Below are 20,999 nucleotides of genomic sequence, written 5' to 3' on the forward strand. Positions count from 1 at the left end.
TGACTGCATTATAAACCACCGACAACAAGGACTGAGAATAGAAAAGATGACACCAAGCTATACAATATTTATAAAGCATTAATATGCTTTTAACTTGACCTAAAGAAATTAAAATTGATCTCCAGGTGTTCTAAACTGTTGTTTAGACATACTTGCATCCAAATTTTGTTTCCATTATGTCTTTAAAACAGACTCAGAACCAACAGAAATGCCCTGGGAATCACCTGGGAAGAAAATTCAATTCCTTGAGGATGAATTGTTTAGACTTACGCGGACAGTGCTTGATCTTCAATCCTCCTTAGCAGGTGTGAATGAAAACCTGAAACTTACCGTCCAAGAAGATGCCAGTAAAATGTTGGTCTCATGGCTGAACAACCTTCATGATCACCCAGGGCCTGATAGTGTCCTGGGTGGTGAAACAGACAGTATTCATCTGCCTGGAATCCTTGGCAATAAAGACCAGAAAGAGCCTTTTACTGATTTTGGAATGGAAGACATAAAGTCTGAACTAGCTGAGGTCAAAAATACCTTGAAGACAAAAAGTGACAAGCTGGAAGAACTGAATGGGAAAGTGAAAAGCTATGAAGGGCAATTAAAACAACTGCAGGAAGCAGTACGAGGACCTACAATAACAATACCGAGTGGTAATTTATATCAGGAATATCTAGATTCTAAAATTGAGGCCCTGAGACAGGAAATGCTGGAAGGATTAGAGAAGAAAATGGCAGATCTGAAAAACTCATGTGAATACAAACTAATGGATATCCAGCAACAATGTGATGACCATGAAACCAGCTGTTCAGAAATAATACAACTTGTAGAAGAAAAAGAAAATGGCCTGAGGAAAGAAATAAACAAGCTCCGAACTCAGATCCAGGCTCCTTCAAACCAGTCAGGTTGCTGCAAGACCAGCCACAGTGATGACTTTGGTCAACAGATAAAGAATTTGGATGAGAAAGTTGACAGAGTTGTGGAAGCACACAGAATCTTAAATGCCAGAATAGATAATGAAATCATTCGCATGTCCACGCCAAATCTAGAAGACATCTTTGGCCCAAGATGGGAGGAGCTAGACGCTAGAATTAATATTACAGAGAGAAATGCTGAAGAACATTGTTTTTACATTGAGGAAACTCTCCGAGGTGCTATAGCTGCTGAAGTAGATGAAGTCAGAGATTTACTTGAGCAAAAACTACAGGCACTGGAAGACAGGCTGGGTGGCACTATTTTAGAAATTGCCAACGCCACAGCCTCAGATGGACTATCAATTAGTTCAGGATCAGTCTTGCACAGTGACTCAGGATCTGGAAATGAGCAGCTTACAACTGAGATGAATCTCCTGAGGAACAAACTACAAGCCATTGAACGCCTTTGCTGGCAGAAATGCCAATCTGCATCCCTAGATATGGAAGACCTTCAGAAAAGCATAGAAAATGGTAGCAACAAATATGAATACTTGCTTTTGAAAGTAGAAGACAACTCTGCTCTTCTGAAGTCTTTAAATGGTTCCCTTAATGAGAAATTTAACTTTACCAAGAGCAACCAACAGAACATCCAGAAGGATCTGCGTAGACTTCGGTATGGTCTAAACATCATCGATAAAGATGTGAAAAATTTTCAGGTTGGCTTGAGCAGCTGCAAGGAGCAACTTCTGGGTGTCAATTCTACATGTGAAAAGATCCAGCGAGGTGTATTCAGAAAAATAGATGAAATACGAAGAACAGTTGTGAATCAAACCTCTCACCCAAATGATAATTGCTGTAATGAGGTGAAGGAGAGGATGGAACAGCTAAAGGAACAAATCTTTAATGACCTCAGGAAATGTAAAGAGAACACCGATGGTATCCAGGAGGGATATGTGGATAGCAGACTGTCCCATGTTGAAAAGGTCTGCAGCAAAATGGACTCCATCTCGGGTAGCCTGCAGCAAATAAAAGAAGGTCTGAACAAGCATGTCACTAGCTTATGGAACTGCATCAATCAGATGAATGGAACCATGACATCTCATTCCAAAGACATTTCTGGCCTCAAAAATTCTGTCCAACAGTTCCACAAGCAGGTCTCCAAAATCACCACTGACCTTCAGGAGCTGATGAAAATTCAGTCTGGGGCACGTAAGTTAACCTTCACTAGCTTTCTCACCTGAAAAATTTTAGAGTGGAGCTGAGCTAACTCAGTTCATCTTAACAAGGGGGAGCAAAAAACATTACATTTAAACATTTGTTTTGTTTTAGAAAGATAGTAATTTTGGTTCTATTTTCCAAAACTACATATAAAGCTCTTTGTACACATTTTCAAAAAATACAATGAATGTGTTAGAAATGTTACCTCTTATTTTTAGATTAAAAGCAAAACAGCAGCAACAAAACAAATGTTTTGGTACTTTTTTTTCTCCCGAGTGGTGAATTTCAAATGAGTGTTTTAGGCATTGAACATCAGTGAAAATTGCTTCAATTTGTTTTATTGTATTCACCTCCCTCCTTTTTTTTTTTTTTTTTTTTTTGGGGGGGGTGGGATGAGGGGACATGAAAGACAAATTAGGAAAAATCAAAGCCAGATGAATTTTGACTTGAAATAATTATGACATCTCTATTTTGACTACTCCTAAATATCACTCTAAGGTTTCTTTTTAAACAAATGAGATTCTCAGGTCGTGTAATTCAGCACTGGTCCATTGATTTATATGGAGCTGTGCCATTTTACACCAGCTGAAGATCTGGACTAAGACTGTGATGGTGTATAGTTTTACGAAGAAGCTGAGTTTACTGAAGAACATTGAGTTCCTGTCTTTGTTACCATGATTCAAAAGTTGACTGTATTGTGAAATTTGCACTCTTCAATTTGTTGCGAAACACATAGCATTTTATTTTTATGCTTTATACATAACTGATAAATTTGATATTAAAATGGATTGATTATGCTATAACTTTAAATCAAGGAAAGCACAATTTAATTATTCACTGATATTAAGATTTAAAATGTAATTGTTGAACTTTTCTTTGCATTAGCTTTAGTCTTTTACTTTGAAGTTATTTTCATGTAAGTATAGGATAATCAAGTAAAGAAGGGAGGCTAGTGAATGCTAGATAAGGCACATTGGCATGGAAATAAACCTGTTTCTTTTTTAAAATGACAATGTTTAATTGTTTAAACAGCAACAAATGTGTATTTTGATAACAAATAAGAGTTGGAGAGAGAGGGGCTCTGATGGCATATCCCCCTCTCCTCACCTTTTTTTAAGGATAAGGTCACTTTGCGATCACATCCCAAATTCTTACCAAAGGTATCCTTGAACTTCTGTGTGAACCAACTTACCTTCTTCCAGTTTTCTATCCTATGCCACACTGGGATAAAAGAAATGAGGCATTATAGACACTCAGTTTCAGGAGAGCATTAGCCTTTTACCTGGGCAGGACTAGGCCCTTTAGAAAATCTCCCAGATTGTTATTCTCCATTGTGGACAGAACTAAAAGATCTCCAATTTCCAAGCATAGACTCTCTAATGATGGATATCTGGCTGCTTTTCCTACTGCTATTGGTCTCTCAAACTTCAACCTTGTCTTGGAGTATTAACTCACTCCACGAGATCCCTCTCTATTTTAATAGCCTTTCTTAAGACAGTTCCTATCACGGAAATATACAGAGCCAAAACTGGGATCTCTATTCATACAGTTCCTGAACACTATGCGGTTACTCATTGTTGTGAATTACACCTGATGGGTCACACACAAAAACCGTTACAAATTATACCCAATAGGTCACACACATTTCGAGTCTAGGCTGAGGCACATAAACGAGTTACCACTGGTCAGTCTTTGCAAAGTTTATTACGCTCGAGCGTGGTGCCCCCTGCTAGTCAGAGGGGGACCCTATGCATTGTCTACACATCATATATATGAGTAGGTGATGCATGCAGCCCTCGTGCCCGAACCCCTCAGTAGGTTCCATTGCCCTCATGCACAGAGTTCTTCAGCCAATGAGTAAAAGCCCATTATTATTGCATTTAAACCTAACTTTCACTTGCGATAACAAGCTTACACAAAATTTTGCTAACTCCAGGCCCTTTTCATGATAGTTGCTTATCTCGCCAAACAGCGAGTCAAGGCCAGGCCAGAGCAGCCTGCTACAAAGCCACAGAAATGAGAGTTCTTTTAACTCTTTCACAACAGTCCCTCCTTTTCTTTTGTACGTCAGTTAATTATATTAGAGCAGAAGAAATCCGTCGACAACATATACTACAACACTGTATACATACAAAAAATAATACAAATACAATGACGCCCAAACAGATCAGATACAAGATACGTCGTCCCCACACACCCAGATCTGGCACCCACGATGTAAGCCGGTTCCAAACTTCTTGGAACCCAGTGCTAGTGTTGTCAAGACTAACATGATGGAATATTGTTGCCTGCTGTTGTAAAATGTGAATGTCTGTTTTGAGTCGGCCATGTTGATTTACAAACACACAACAGTTTGAATTTACCAAAGCACAGACCCCGCCCTGATTTGCAAGTAGGTAATCCAGGGCTAGGCGGTTTTGCAGGGCAGTTTGTGATAGCTGAGTGACTTCTATTTGAAGGGCAGAGAGAGCATCAGCTGTGGCATTTGCCATCAATTCTAGGGCAGCCGATATGTTAACTATGGCCTTTTCTAATTCACTAACTCCCAACCACGGTAAGAACCATCGTGTGAAGGAATGAAACCCCGTAGGGCGGTTAACGAGGGGGTGCTGTGGAACCTCTTGTCGTTTTCTCCATACTAAATTGTGAATTCTTTTTCGGGGTAAATTTTGGTGTACTGTGACCACGGCTACAGTAGCCCCCATAGTACACGTACCAACCCAATCTGCTGGGAGAATTTTATAAGCTGTGTGATTGCACAACTAGAACCAGCCTGATCCTTCAGGGACCGGCCAAGGGGCCCCTGAGTAATTTGAAAGGTGTGCTGCCCCAGCGCCAATTGGGGTAGTGTGGTTACACCCCATAAAAATTCCTACAAAATTCCTGTTTTTCATTCCTTTCCTGCGCTTTACACATACCACGTAATTGCCCTGGGTCACCATGTCGATAGACCATGTTTGAATAGCACTAGTCCCATTGAAAGTGGTATTGGCCCATAACATGGGCAAACGCGTTTTATTAAAAGGGATAGGTACCCTTACTAGCGGGACCCCCTGACCAATATATGTGGGGGTATGGATACATATCCAACACTGTGTTTGATTCACACTCCGGGTAATAACGCGAGTCAGATTCAAGAAACTATTACCCGCCCATCCTTGTACTGAACTTGGGAATAGGGGGAGGAACCTCCAGGCAAACCATACCAATAACGACATCCTCCCCAATACCACACAAAAACCAATACTCCCAATAGGAGTCCAATAGACAGGAACACAAAGTCCTGGTGGGCTATGAAGGTCCCAATAGCTGGAGAGTTCGGTCCAAGGGTTGGTAGTAGTGTTCATTAATGAGGCAGTTCATCAGTCAGTATCAGGGCCGGATGGGGGTCTCGTGGCCAGTTTAGCGTAGCTATGGTGAATCCAGAAGCCTTTACCTGCAACTTTCAAAGCAGAATAAGTACATAACAATACCTGATAGGGCCCCTCCCACCGGGGTTCCAAAGGATCTGCCCGAGGGATCTTTTTTACCATTACCCAGTCCCCGGGTTTAAAGGAATGGACCTGCAATCCCAGAGGCGCAGTTTGAAACAGCTATGCCTCGGATTGATTACAAGCCAACTCCTCCTGTAGCCTAGCAACATATTTGGTCAAAGTTTCATCTCCATCCAAAAGGCTAGCATGGGCCGGAACATAAGTTCCTGGAACTAATGCTGGTCTCCCAAACAATACCTCAAATGGAGATAGACCCAGGGGCATCCGTAAGGTTCGCCGTATGTGCCATAGGACTATAGGTAAGACATCTGGCCACTTAAGTTTAGTTTCTCTGCAAAATTTTGCAACTGTTGTCTTCAAAGTGCGATTCATGTGCTCGACCTGTCCAGCGGACTGAGGGTGGTATGGAGTGTGTAACTGTCGTGTAATCCCCAAACACCGGTACAACTCTTCTAAGATTTTTGCAGTAAAATGTGAGCCTCGATCTGAATCAATCACTTCAGGGACCCCAAACCTAGGTACAATGTTTTTCATCAAAAACTTGACTACAGATCTGGCGTCTGCCTTTCTGGTTGGCACCGCTTCAGGCCATCCAGAAAGTTGGTCCATGATGACGAGGAGGTGGCGAAACCTCAAGCATTTGGGCATTTCGGCATAATCCATTTGCCGGCGCTGGAACGGAAAGGTCGCCCATGGTCTCCCTCCCCTAAGGGCAACATCGAATCGGGCCTGGGCAGAAAAGGCCAGAGAAGTAGAGCAAGAATTGAGAACTCGTTTAACGGTGGAGTACACATGGGGTGCGGCCCAATGCTTCAATATGGCTGTCCCCATGCCCTGGATCCCAGTATGGCCCAAAGAGTGAAAGTAATGAGCTGCTGCAAGCAAGTAAGGCCGGGGGAGGATAGGTTTATTTCCAATCTGCCAAACCCTATCGGGGCCCTCTGATCCTTCCCAACGCTTCCAATCCTGCAGCTCTGACGAGGATATATCAGCATACAATAGCGACCAATCAGCTGGTGGAAAGGATACTTCCAAGGGGAGGGAGGTAGAGACCCCCAGAGGTTGTAAAGCTGCGGCCTTTGCGGCTGAATCAGCTAATGCATTTCCCCTTGACACAAAATTGTCAGGTTGTCTATGTGCATAACAATGGACCACCGCTACCCGGCGTGGGGCTTGAATGGCCTCTAAGAGGGCAGAAATTAGCGGGCCGTTGGAGATTTTCGAACCCGAGGAAGTTAAAAACCCTCTATGCTTCCAGAGCTGGCCCGTAGCATGACAGACACCGAAAGCATACTTGGAGTCCGTATAAATAGTAGCTGCTTTCCCTGCTGACAATAAACAAGCCCTGGTAAGCGCATATAACTCTGCATTCTGAGTGCTAAAAGAAGGGGGTAGGGGGGCAGCCTCGATAACATCTGTATGGGAAGTAACCGAATATCCTGACACCTGATAACCTTTTAAATAGTACAAGGATCCATCAGTAAAAAGCAATAAATCGGGTTCAGTTAAAGGGGTGTCCACCAGATCCGGACGGGGCTTACCATCCTGCGTGACGACATCCATGCACACGATGTGGGGTTCCGTCCTCTGGAAGGGGTAGCATCGTGGCCGGATTAAGAATGTTGCAGCGACGTAAAGTAATATTATCAGCAGCTAACAAGATCAGTTCATACTTGTGAGCTCGCTGTGGAGACAGAGCCTGAGTAGAATGCTGTTTTAGCAAAACTTCAATCTCATGAGGAACCCAAACAGTCAGAGGGTGTCCCAAAACAATAGGTCGTGTTTGTTCAAGCATAACGGTGGCGGCAGCAATAGATCGCACACAGGAGATAGAGCCTTGAATAACAGGGTCCAGCTGCACCGAATAAGAGGCTACAGGGCGTGGGCGATCCCCTAAGTACTGTAGAAGGATGCCACTTGCTACTCCCCTCCTCTCATGAGTAAAAAGAGAGAACGGCTTACCATAGTCCGGGAATCCCAAAGCCGGTGCAGAGGCGAGAGCTTCCTTGACAGACATGAAAGCACATTCCATTTCAGAAGTCCAGGAGATAGGGTCACAAGTTGACATGGTAGTGGCTTGAACTAATGGTTTCACTAGTTCCCCAAAAGCTACAATCCATGGACGACAGAACCCAGCCGCCCCCAGGAAAGCTCGTAACTGTCTCTTTGTAGTCGGACGCGGGTAATCCTGGATTGCCCGCACCCTGTCAGGGGAGAGTAATCGCTCCCCCGGCCTAATGATGAAACCCAAATAAGTTACCTGACTCTGGCATAGCTGCAGCTTGGATGGAGATGCACGATGACCTTTATCAGCTAATGCAGTAAGCAAAACAACAGAATCAGTTAAACAAGCATCGCGGTCAGAGGCAGCAATTAACAAATCATCCACATATTGAATTAAAACAGAAGAACTAGGCAAAGTAATATCCTTTAGCTCCTCAATGAGAATCCGAGAAAAAATGGTGGGGGATCCCAAGAACCCCTGGGGAAGACATGTCCAAGTTAACTGTTGACCCTTCCAAGTGAAGGCAAAACAAATACTGAGAATCAGGGTGTAAAGGGATACTAAAAAATGCTGCGCACAAATCAACAACAGTAAAACAGGTAGCCGACTGAGGAATCAATGTTAAAATAGTACTAGGGTCTGGAACCACTGGATGGGGGGCTATGACATAACTGTTTATAGCGCGTAAATCCTGAACAAATCGGTAAAGTGGGCGCCTATCCGGCCCGGGTCTAGGTTTCCGTATTGGGAGGATGGGCGTATTACAGGGTGAATTACAAGGAACTAAAACCCCTTTTTCTAAATAACTGTTGATTAGAAGTGAAATACCTTCTCGGCCTCCCTTGCCAAGGGATATCGTTTCACTGACGGGGGCAATCCGCCTCGTGTTTCTAAACTTACTGGTGTAACCGATTTCAAAAGACCCACATCTGTGGGATCCGAACTCCACAAAGTAGGGGGTACACTGGCCAATTCAGGAGGCACCATAAAAGTAGAAGTAACCGCTGCCATAAGAGAGGTGACTGTCGAATCCAGGACAGACATACAGAGCCCCTCAGGGGTGCAATGTATGTGTGCCCCTAACTTACCCAATATGTCCCGCCCAAGAAGGTTAGCTGGGCCCTCTGGCATTACAAGAAATTTGTGAGACAATTTTAACGGATTGAGCTTGATAGGAACAGGGCAGGATAAGGGGGCCGGGCACGGATGGCCCTTTATACCCTGCACCCAAACCCTGGCACCTGACAAAGAGCCCGGAACAAAAGTCAAAGTGGAAAGGGTGGCCCCAGTATCTACTAAAAAAGGCACGAGCTGCTCTCTCACTTTTAAATAAATTTGTGACTGCAGCCCCAAGTCCCACTCCAACTCCCCCAAAGTTCCTAAAATTTCTGCTTCCAGTCACTGGGGGTCAACCTGGTTCGAAGGGTTGTTAGGGGGATACCATTGAGGAGTCTGAGGAAAACAGGAAGGGTCATTTTGTGCTTGCCCCTGCCAAGGGGCCCCTTTCGGACGGAGGGGACATTCCTTTTCCAGTGTCCTGGTTGTTTACAATAGTTGCAATTGCCAGATCTTGTGTTTTCCCAACCTCCTCTCTGCTCTATCCGCTCCCGCCCCCTTCCTCTCGCTCTGCCACGCTCCCGCCAATTCTCATTCCCAAAGGGGACCTGCAACGCAGCTGCCAACATACTTACTACTTCCTTTTTTTGTTTACGCTTTTCCTTAGCCTTTTCCTCGTCCCTGCCCTTAAACACAAAGGTGGCCAACTGGACTATCTCTTGTAGGGATTTACCCGGCCAGTCAGGAAAATGCTTAGAAAAGTACTTTTTTATATCTGATGTTGCTTGATCGACATAAAAGGATACCATCATAGGACGGGCTTTTTCCGCCTCAGGGTTAACCCCACCCCAATACATATGAACTTGTTTAGACAAGCAAGCCAAAAAGGCAGAGGCATGTTCCGTAGGCTCCTGCTGACACTCACGGATCTTAGACCAATTAGCAGTCTTACTTCCGGCTTTACGTATGGCCTCTAAAAGGCCATGTCTGCTAGCTTGTAAATGACCCATGTGATCAGGAATATTCAAATTCCAAGTGGGGTCAGTCGACGGCCAGAGCATTCGAGTACCATCCTCCCCCGCCCAACGCCTGTTAGCATCTAAAATAGAGTATTTTTCATCCGGCGTGAAGAGTGTGTCCAAAATTACCTGAACATCTCCCCACGAGGGGTTAAAGGCCGTGAACACGGACCAAATAGTCTGCAATACCTTTTCGGGGTCGTCGCGCAGGCGGGGCATCTGTTGCTGCCAAATCACTAGGTCCCCTGGCCCAAACGGATGATGCACAAAAAGAAAGACTATCTGCTCAGCACTGTCTGCAGTATGGGTAACAAGGGGTTGTTGAACAAGAGGAGCTTGAAGGACTGGCGGCGGGTTGATAGTAGGTTCAAACGAGTTGGGGGGTGACGAACAAGGGGGTGAAAGACGTACGTCAGAAAGGCAAGGGTAAGCCGGAGGAGGGGCAGAGGCGGACAGCATAGCACAGTATGGGGATGGGGCGGAAGACCCCTGAGACAGATAAGAAAAAGAGGAAGTGAGGGGACGTCCCTTCGCATGCGCATAAGCCCAGTCGTCCCACTCATACCAGTAATCCATCTGAGCTGGAACTTCATCCTCTAATTTTTTCCTTAGGGCCGTTAATTTGTCCCCGGCAAAGGATCCATTCGGTGGCCACTCAAATGGTGTTTGAGTTGTTAATGCCGGCCACTCTTTTTTACACAAATGTACCATTTGTCTTTTACCTAACCCATGGGTACCAGAAATATGTTTCCAGTTCTCAAGAATTTCTACCAAAGGGGTTCCCCTGCCTGTACTCTGTCCAGAGCCCGTAATGGAATGGGCTACCAAAGAGCATCAAATGTGCCACCTTATTGCCTAAGTGACAACCTCCCCCCCCCTCCTCGGAGTTCTCAAAGGTGAACTCACCTTGTGCCGGCTGCAGCTATCCGAGAGGAGGAGTGCAGCCTCGCTTATTAGGGTGAGCCTAGCGTCCCATCTGGGGTGCCAAAACTGTTGTGAATTACACCTGATAGGTCACGCACAAAAACTGTTACGAATTATACCCAATAGGTCACACACATTTTGAGTCTAAGCTGGGGCACATAAACGAGTTACCACTGGTCAGTCTTTGCAAAGTTTATTACGCTCGAGCGTGGTGCCCCCCTGCTAGTCAGAGGGGGACCCTATGCATTGTCTACACATCATATATATATATGAGTAGGTGATGCATGCAGCCCTCGTGCCCGAACCCCTCCACGAATCAGTAGGTTCCATTGCCCTCATGCACAGAGTTCTTCAGCCAATGAGTAAAAGCCCATTATTATTGCATTTAAACCTAACTTTCACTTGCGATAACAAGCTTACACAAAATTTTGCTAACTCCAGGCCCTTTTCATGATAGTTGCTTATCTCGCCAAACAGCGAGTCAAGGCCAGGCCAGAGCAGCCTGCTACAAAGCCACAGAAATGAGAGTTCTTTTAACTCTTTCACAACACTCATGCCACATATGTCCTGAAATAAACCCCCTTCTGTTCTTCAGTCTAAATGTGATCATCTTATTAGAAGCCACCTGAGGGAGGAATCACACACTGACACCATTTGGTCATCTTCTGGTGACTCAAGTTGTCATTACTTCAGTTATCAACCAAATCTTTCTAATTTCCACCAGTGTGATTTAATATCAATAATATGTGTGGCCAGAATAGTGGGGTCAAGATTGTTTGTGTTCAATACCTTTGCCCCCCAAAACCTTTTATAATTCTGCTGCATACAGAAAAACCGCCATCCCTCACCGCTATTAATATCTCTTGCTTTTTTCTTGTCATTTGAACAATTTGTTCAAAGCATCTAACTAGAGTATGCATCTTTATTATACTCCTGAGAGGGAGTTGATTGTAGTTCATTGTAGTTCACTTACACTGAGTTTCACAGAAATCTTATTGCGGTATTGGTAGATGGACTGTGCGGGTGGATTTTACATTGGATGTGAACTGGGATCTTCAAAGTCAGTGATTCCTGAGTTGTCTGATTATATAAAACATATAATACCTGAGCTGGGCACAAGGATTTGGCCCAAAATACAAGAAGCTGGGCTGAGTATGAAACAGACAGGAGAGGAGAAGGAGGAATCTTCCTTCCCAGGCAGTGGAACAGCCCAAGAACCACTCTATAGTGGCTACTTCAGTCCCACAACTAGATCTTCTGATTCAGCCCCCCCTGCTCCTCCTCCACTTCACTTCTGCTGCACACAATCCTGACTATAGCCCCATCTTATGCATATTGAAACTGCACCTGCTATGCAGAAGGGATCAAGATTTTTTCCTTGCAGCGGGGACACACACACACACACACACACACACACACACACAGTGTAAAGCAGATCTCTCAACAGCTTCATGGATTATGTTTGTTTAAATCTACTGCAGTATTTTAAAGCATGAAATAAGCTTAAACCACCCATATTTCCATAGTATAATTCAGTTTCATAGCACTTTATATGGTCTCCATAAACTGTACCTACAGCGACCCTTGAGAAGTGACCCAGCCATTAGAGACTGAACATACAAGCATTTAAAAATGTAGCGTCTAACCTCAAATATCTTGGCCTCAAAGAGGTTCATAAAGCAAATATTTACATCCCAGAGTGATTCAGAATAAAATAATGCTATCCAGCAAAGCAGTCTGAGTAAGTCTTGATGTTTGCAGCTCCAAAAAGCTTTTGGCAACAGAGGGACTCCATTGGAAATGGTTAGGGAACCTTGCTCCATTAGGCAGTTACATCTTGTATTTTTTCCCTTTGACGATTAATACTGTTTTTGGAACAAGTTGCGTCTTTATCTATGTGCATCATTCCACTAAGATTTAACTTTTTGATGAGTCTTATTCCAATATCTTCTATGGTGCCTTTACTATTTTGAACAAGTGATTTTTCAGTTCTGGCTTATAGATCAGTATTAAATTCACACCTAGATTTAAGTACTATTTGCCAACATATTGTATCCTTTAAATGATGTCATTTTGGTTTGGGAGACTAGAATAGTAACACATCTCTCTTTCTACAGTTGTTTGAACGTGGTAACCCAATGATACCCTATAAGGTTTTGTTTTAGAATTCTTGTCAAATTACATACTCCAATTAGACAACTCAACTGAGAAAAGGCAAATTAGTCTGAAGCCAGGAATATGGCTGCTTTGGCTTGAAATTTTATATTCAGGCCTTTTTAAGCCAAGAACATTTAAATGACTCAGTCTAAACTAATGTTGCAGGGTAATAAGTTATTGTGTGTAGCGTACATAAACCATGGGTGCAAATCTTTAAGTCATTTAGAACTTCAGATGAAGTTGGCCTGTTAGGACTGAGCAAGACTGCAAGCTTTGGCTCATTATGAATAAGTAGACTAGATAATCCCTTAAAATGTGCAGATAGGCCCTCTGTAACCCTCTGTGCCACTTTAGCATTTAGAGAAGCATGTTACTGAAATGATACTGCACTAAAACTGGCTCTAAAATCATCTCTTCTTTAGCTGTAACTTGTCAATACATTTTTGCCATTCATTGCTGAAGCCAGAAAAAATGTGGTCTGCTGCCAAAAATGGCTTCAGGATTTTAGTTTGCTTTGATTACAATTATTTCAATCAACTTGTATTTCTTTTTGTAATTATCTATGAAGAGGGGTTTCAAACATAAGAATTGCTAAGAGCAGTCTGCTATAGTTATTCTTGATGAAACCTTGTATATACCTAAATTACTACAGCTAGGGATGTGTGATAAAAACTTTTCTGTAACACTGGTAATATGAATTCTGGCACAAACTTCAGTATATCCTCTGCCACATACACCAGGCAGCCTTTTGTAACTTGACAACTGTCAAATCCCTTATCAGCAACAGGAGTTTGGAAGTCATAGCTCTTCTTGATTCTTGTCAGTGGAATCACTGACTACTTAGTTATCTAGTTTATTTCATCCTGTCATTGTTCTTGTCTGCTCAATGTATCATTAGGGAAATGGAACTGATCTGCCTGTCATGACATTGCTAGAAAGAGCAGAACCATGACAAAGTGCAACTTGAGTTTCACATACATTGGGCACGGGGGTGACAGGTATTTTTTCTCAGTGGAGTTTAAAAGCAAGGGAAAAAAAGAATTGGCATTTTAAGCTTTGGATGGGGGGTTTTCGCCTCAGCTTAATTTAGACAGGCATCTGAGATCAGCAAGCTGAGAATGACCAGGCGGGTGATACTAAAGAAAGTAGTGTGAATACTGCTGGTGAAGAGGGTGCCCCTGAGGAGACTTTAATTTGAAGTATAATAATGGTCTAAGCTCTGCTGCTTGCCTTTCCAATTGCTTTGTAGACAATGGGGAATACTTCTCTTTTATGAGCTACTCAACACAATACAAGCTGATTTGGCAAAATTCATCCCTAATTTTGCACCATAACTTCAGTGGAGTTACACCAGGGAATTTTGCCTTCGCTCTTTGGTTTGGTAATACACGTTCAGTCCAAAAATATGCTGTCTTTGTTATTGTCTTTGTCTAGTGATTTTAAAGCGCAATGTCATGATGTTATGCAATTCAGTACAAAAGGCCAAAAAGGCATTTGAAAACTGCCAGAACCATAAAAGTGATGCTTCTCAGCTAACACGCACATTGGATGCTTGGCCTATGAGTTTTTTCCAAAATGGGGTTGGTATACCTGGGTATTTTCAAATGTATAGATATCCACACTAAACACACAGAACCAGGCCAAACATTGTTACAAAGGTATTAAGGCTTTTGGTTTAAATTGTAAGAGCTTGGGTTGTGTTGGGGGGGGGGGGGGAATAGTCAGACATGCAAATTCATTCTGTGTGTCCCTGGTTGGAGGCCTAAACTGATGAGAGAAGGTAAAGAAGTGAAAAACCTATGCAGGCAAGAAATAAAACTCCTGAGCCAGTTTGTGTTGTCAATGATATCAGTGCAAATCTGAAGCAACTCTACTGATCTCCCTGGACTTCAGATTTAAATCCATGTTACTGAGATTAGTGACTGCCTCATTAGATTAAAAATCAAACACAGGTATTATTCAGTTAGGAATAAATTAAACACTTGCAGTTCACCTTTGCCCTTATACAAGTCTTCAAAGTATAACTTTACAGTATTTTAATATCATGATGAAAGCAAAAAAAATATTATATGAATCAGTAAAAAGTGTATATTCCATTCTTTAATCCTGTATCCTGTGGATAGAATTACCTAGGTAACTTTCAGCAAAACTTTGTGGTGCCTGGTTCTTTAACTTTCCCCTCTCATTACAGTTCTAGAACTTAGTATCAGTCTACAAAACTCAACCAGGAAGGGCCAGTGAGTTTTTTTTCATTGGGAGCTATCACATGATGCAGGTACTATGAGCACATGGAATTTTTTAGATAAACCTTCCAAAAGAGTGTAAGGCCATGGGTAATTTACTTTTCTGAGATGGAGAATAAGAAACAAACCACCCAGGATAAGAGTGAAGATGCAGGATTTCTCATTACTGTCATCTTCAATTAAATGTAACAGTTGCAAGGCAAAGTTCTTACCAAAACAGTCCTAAAATAACACTTGTGAATTCCAGCGTATTTGTTGGAGACTCAGGACTACAGACAGCATATCTCAGTATGTAATTAGGATTTGATCATGTACTGTCACAAACTCTTCCCATTTTCCACACTGGCCTAAACCATGGAGGTTTGCTTCCCTCACTATTCAAATGAAGATCACCACAAATAGCAAACAATAACCTACACTAAGGCACTAATACTTACCAGGGATCGACACTGCTGCGATCAATGAAAGGCGGGTTGATTTAGCGGGTCTAGTGAAGACCAGCAAAATTGACCTCGGAGAACTCTCCGATTGGCTGCAGTAGTCCACCAGAATGAGAGGATTAAGGTAAATTGAAGGGAGAGTGTCTGTCAACACCGCAAGGTGTAGACACCACAGTAAATCTACCTAAGCTACGTTGATTCCAGCTACGTTATTCATGTAGCTGGAGTAGCGTAATTTAGGTCAATTTACCCCCGTAGTGTAGACAAGACCTAAGTCAGTACTACAAATAAATTAATAAACTAAAATTATTACTACCCTACACCTCTTCATTATGTTCACCAGAGTTCAAATTTGTGGTAGATACTACTTTTTTTTCCCTTCAATGTAAAAGGCCTTGTGAGTGATTCAAACAGCTGGAATCTCCAATTTATTCAAACAGCTGGAATCTCCAAAATTTTACATTTCACTGACACAGTATCCATTGTAATTACCACTGTAGCCAGCCAATAGAATGATATACTTTTGCCCTGCAGTCTTCACATGTTCCTATACAAAAAAACCAGCCAGGTATACATCATACCATCCTGCCAACTTCTGCACTGGGTTGAATTTCACCTTCATTGCATAATATTAGGTGTCATATGTACTGTTCAATTTAGGCGCAATAGGTAAAATTTCCAGAAGCACCTAGGGAAATGTCTATACTGCAGTTAGCCACACAGGGCTGGCCTGTGCCAGCTGATTCAGACTCGCGGGGTTCAGGTTAAAGGGCCTTTAATAGAGGTTGAGACGTTTGGGCTTAGGCTGCAGTCTGAACTCTGGAACTCTCCTACCTTGCAGGGTCCTAGAGCCCTGGCTCCAGCCCAAGCCCAAACATATACATTGCAGTTAAATGGCTCCTTAGCCTGAGCTCCTGTGAGCTGTCATGGACCAGCTGCGGGTTTTAATTGTAGTATAGACATATCCATACCCTAACAGACCAAGGAGCATATGAAACTCAATGACTTGCAGTGAGTCTTAGGCTCATAAATAATTTAGGACCTTTTGAAAATGTTACCCAGTGAGCAGTGTTAAGGGGCAATTAATTATTATTCTTAACTTTGAATGTCCTTGCCTTTCAGGTGTTAATGATTTTTGTATAACAATGTTAAAAAGAGAAGGAAATGGAAGCTTAACGTACATTGTCATGCTGTGAAATTCATGGGCCAGATTCTGATCTCACCGACACCAGTGTAAATCAGACCTAATTTTACTGAAGTCAGTGGATTTAGACAAGTATAAAATTGTATATATTATAGTAGTAATCTTCTGTGGTTAATTCAAATAGAGATGGAACTGCTTAAAATGAATAAGGCAGGTATTTGATAGAGAGCAAGGATTGGGAGTAAGGTCCTTTTGTTCCAAGAAACTTTTTAGCACCCTTCCTATCTTTTAAATCTATATAAAAATTAACTCCCCATGCAAATAATAAACATTCACTTTCAGGAAGACATTACATTTCTAAGGTTCAGTTAGGACTAAATTTTTAACAAATATGTTGTAAATGCAATCAAAAGGGATATGAAATAGAACAGCTACACAACTATTGTCACATCAACGCTATCTGGCACTGATATCATACAGTACACTGGCTCTCCTACTGGAAAAGTCCTTTTACAATGACCCTTCGAAATAATGAAAAAATTTTCAGTAAACTGTGACCCTGGATCTGCCTTCAGTGTCAAAGTTTTTAAAACAGAAGAACATTGATTTTTTTTTATTATTCCATCTTCAGAAAGGAAAGAAACAAAAACTCGCAGTTTAATTAAAAGTGTTTGTTTACAGAAGTATAAATGTAATGGGTTTTATGAATTTTCTCAGATGGATAATATTTGACTTTCCTCTCTCTACAAATACTTAGCTGAAAATCAACCAAGAGTACCACTGCAGTACCAACCAAGAGTACCACAGCCGAGAACACCGCTGCAGCCACCACAGCCGAGAATAGTAATACAGCCACCACGACAAGGAGCCCCTCTTCAGCCATCACAACCAAGAACTCCACTACAACCATCATTACCAGGTTCATCCACTTTACCACTTTTGCCTGGATCAACTGGGATCATTATGGAGACTGGACAGGCTGGTCCTCCTGGCACAGTTGTAATGTCAGGAAGTGGACGGCCTAAAGGCGCAGATGGTCAGTATACCATGCCCATAGCTGAAGGATATGCAGGAGCACCAGGTGAGTAAACTGAAATATTATCCAAGTGATCACTTCATTATAATAGACCCCAAAGCCAGTGTTTCTGGACTTATTTTATGTTGAAGTATAGAACAACACATAGCTCTGCTAAGGTTATAGACTAGCAGGGCCTTTCATCAATCAGTAAGACAAGCTGAGCTGTCAGATTCCAGCAGTGAGTTTGTTACTCTCCACACAAAGTGACATTAAAGCTGCCCTGGGTGCAGGGGACATATTGGGACTGGCTACAGGATAGAAGGTGGCAGAACTGGAGTGTGATGCACTTTGCCAATCCCCTGCAGGATATGAAATGATGCTTAACTGGCATATGTTAGAGCTGTTACGTGAGAACAGCCTTTAGCTAATTTAATTTGCATGATGTCTATTTTGCCGCAGCAGGCAACAGGACCAGAGGAGACAGAAAGAAGGCCTCAAGCCAACTTTGCCTCCCCAGCCAAAGCTGCACCAAGCATAATCTCAGTACGATTGCTGTGTAGTCCTCAGTCGTGAAACTATGTACCACTAGGGTAGCTTAAAATAACCTGTTTTGCCACAGTACACACAACAGAGTTGATGCACTGTAATGAGGAACATGGTCCCCTTTGCTATGGCTGCTACTGTTTTTTAACAGTCTTAGTGGTACAAGTTTCTGCCATCTGATACTGTGCACTTGTTGAAATGAGTTGCTATTTGATAAAAAGAAAAGAAAATATTACTAAACTGTTGTAATATTTAGACTATGTTGTACTCTTATTCACTGTGTAACAAAACTTCTTTTGTTTTGTAGGGTATCCAAAATCTTCTCCGCCTTCTACAGACTCGCAAGGTAATCCAGCTGTTACCTAGGAATTCTTTGAACAACTATTCACTTTTTTCATAAATAGAAAATTCTAGTAGGATGAAATTGAAGAGCAAGAATGTGAACGCTTTTAGGGCACAGGCACAATTCTGATCTCTTTATACTGGAAGGGACAACCACCAGGGATGATAGCTTTCTCCCCTTTTCATTCACACGAGCACTACTGTTCTGGCACAGAGGATGCTCATGGCATGTGGAGTATGAGACGGTAATGGAGAAAGTGGCGCTTAACCTATATTTTAATTTTTTCTTTCAGTGACTGGAAAGTCACTACTGAGAGAATTAACTGAAAGTTATGGGCCATTTTCAGGATTTAGTCTTAACTTTAAAAGGACTCTAATACTGTCCTGCCAATCCCAAGTGTTCAAAAATAATGAGTCAAGCCCAAAAAAATCAAACACTCGTTTCATGGAGATGGTAAAAATCAGATTTTAAAAAATAATAATTTGGGGGTTCTTTTTATTAGCCTTCTGGTTTTTGAGCCTTTAAGGGTTAATTCTTTCATACTTTTTTCTGCAGCCCTCAGGGCTAATAACTTATATTTTTCTTTTCAAATGAAAACTGAGAGTCTTACATAATCATATGAGTCTAGAAGCTGGAGCTTTAAGAAAAACATCAAATATCACAAACTTCAGTTTGCAACACTATTGTTGAGTTAATTATCCTATTTTAAACAAGCACATTGCTTACCTATTTTACCAAGAATACTTTAGAGTATTTAAAAAATTCAATTTACTTTTCATTGTTTATGCCCTTTATTCACTTCTATTTATTTCTCTCCTCTTGGACAATGAAAGTTAATGAAACCAATTTCACTTTTGTTTATACTCATTTTAACTTGCAGGTTCTCAGTGCTGCATGTCTGGGTTCCAAGCATTATGTTGGAGTGTTTAGTCAAATAAATGAAACAGTTTATTTAAACTGTTGTACTTTCTGTGCATCACTATACACCAATACATTTGGATTACAAAAAATGTAAACCTTTCAATAAATGAATGTATTAGTTTGATTAGCCCAGATATTAGTTTCCTAGGTGATCTGACTAACCTACAGCCTTTAAAATTTTTTTTAATTTAGCCCTTTATATATCTAAGCAATGAATATTGTTATCCTGGATCAAATGGATCCTCCTACACTCTCTTCACAGAGAATGATTTAATCAAATTCTTGTTTGAAGAAATGTCAGCAACAGATAAAAATGAAACATCAGAATTTTATGGCCTGTGAAGGCACTTTCTTAGGACTTAGGCACTTTGTTAGGACTCACTGGGGCTAAGAAAATTGCAGAGACAAGGCATGACAAATTGGTCTGGGAATTGACATGAAGACAATTGTAAGAGTTCATGCTACAATCTTGAGATTAAAACTAACAGATTAGAAAGTTAATGTAGCCTTAGAGGAGGCTTTGTATTTGGGAAGTGTGGGGGTAGGAACAAGAAGCAATAGGTTAGGGTTCTGGAAAGGGATAAGAAGTAAAGGAAAAAATTATTGGTGTCAACAAAAGCCATGATAAATGTCTAGACATATGTATTAAGATCAAACTCTCAGTGTTTTTTTCCTTTGTACTGGTATTTGCATTTTATAGACAACAGTATTTTCACTGGCTGATGGTTAAATTGTGTGAAACATAACGGTATAATATGCTTTAAATGTTAATGATGTTGAGATACATAAACAGTGTTTTATTGTGGCAGCCATTGTTTGCACTCCAGAAATATATTAAAGGAAATAGACACCACGCGATCTCCCAGCTAGAGAGGAAGATTTTAGCAAAGAGATTTCCTTTGCTAAATCTCTATGCTTTTTCTTAATTGCCCTAGACTATAATTAGTAAAACTGAAAATAATTGTATTATTTACATTATATATACACACTCAATATGTAACAGCCTCCATCTCAAAGTGCCTCACAAACTCAGATATCAGATGCACTCGTATAACACAGTGGTGAACATGATATAAATACCTTGGTGTAGATCCTCAGCTGATGTCAGTGGAGCTGTGATAGTTTATAACAGCAGAGGATGCACCCTGGTAGTTAGTACTGCAGTGTACATATACAAACATCACTGAAAGGAAGCCACTTCTGGGGCAGAGAATAGCAATTAGCACCGTACACAACAGCTGTTGCCAGGGCTGATGTTAAGACTTGCTGGGGCCCAGTGCCAGAGCCGGGGCCCGAGCCCCACCACCTGGGGTCAAGGCCTGAGGGCTTCAGCCCTGGGTGGTGGGGCTCAGGTTACAGGCCCCCCACCTGAGGCTTCAGCGCTTGGGCTTGGGCCCCCTCCACACCCAGGGCAGTGGGGCTTGGGTTTTGCCCCTCCCTCTCCCCACCTGGGGCCGAGAGGCTTGGGCAGGTTCAGGCTTCGGTCCCCCCTCATGGGGTCATGTAGTAATTTCTGTTGTCAGAAGGGTGGCCCAATGAAGTTTGAGAACCCCTACTCCAAGGTGTCAT

At 42.0% G+C, this 20,999-nt stretch overlaps 1 protein-coding gene across 3 annotated transcripts in view; it reads left to right on the plus strand.

Moving 5' to 3' along the window:
- The window catches only part of EMILIN2 (elastin microfibril interfacer 2), a 58,867-nt gene that overhangs the window by 22,389 nt on the left and 15,479 nt on the right, over positions 1-20,999 (plus strand). For all 3 annotated transcript variants that reach the window (XR_006278902.1, XM_038393302.2, XM_043508042.1), the window contains 3 exons: positions 192-2,114; positions 17,363-17,686; positions 18,474-18,512. Coding sequence is in view for 2 of the 3 variants with exons in the window: in XM_038393302.2 (XP_038249230.1) it covers positions 192-2,114; positions 17,363-17,686; positions 18,474-18,512 (2,286 nt within the window). In the remaining variant the exon portion in view is untranslated. The remainder of the gene's footprint in view (positions 1-191; positions 2,115-17,362; positions 17,687-18,473; positions 18,513-20,999) is intronic.

The sequence above is a fragment of the Dermochelys coriacea genome, chromosome 2 (genome assembly GCF_009764565.3).
Source record: "Dermochelys coriacea isolate rDerCor1 chromosome 2, rDerCor1.pri.v4, whole genome shotgun sequence".
In the NCBI taxonomy this organism is placed as follows: Eukaryota; Metazoa; Chordata; order Testudines; family Dermochelyidae; genus Dermochelys; species Dermochelys coriacea.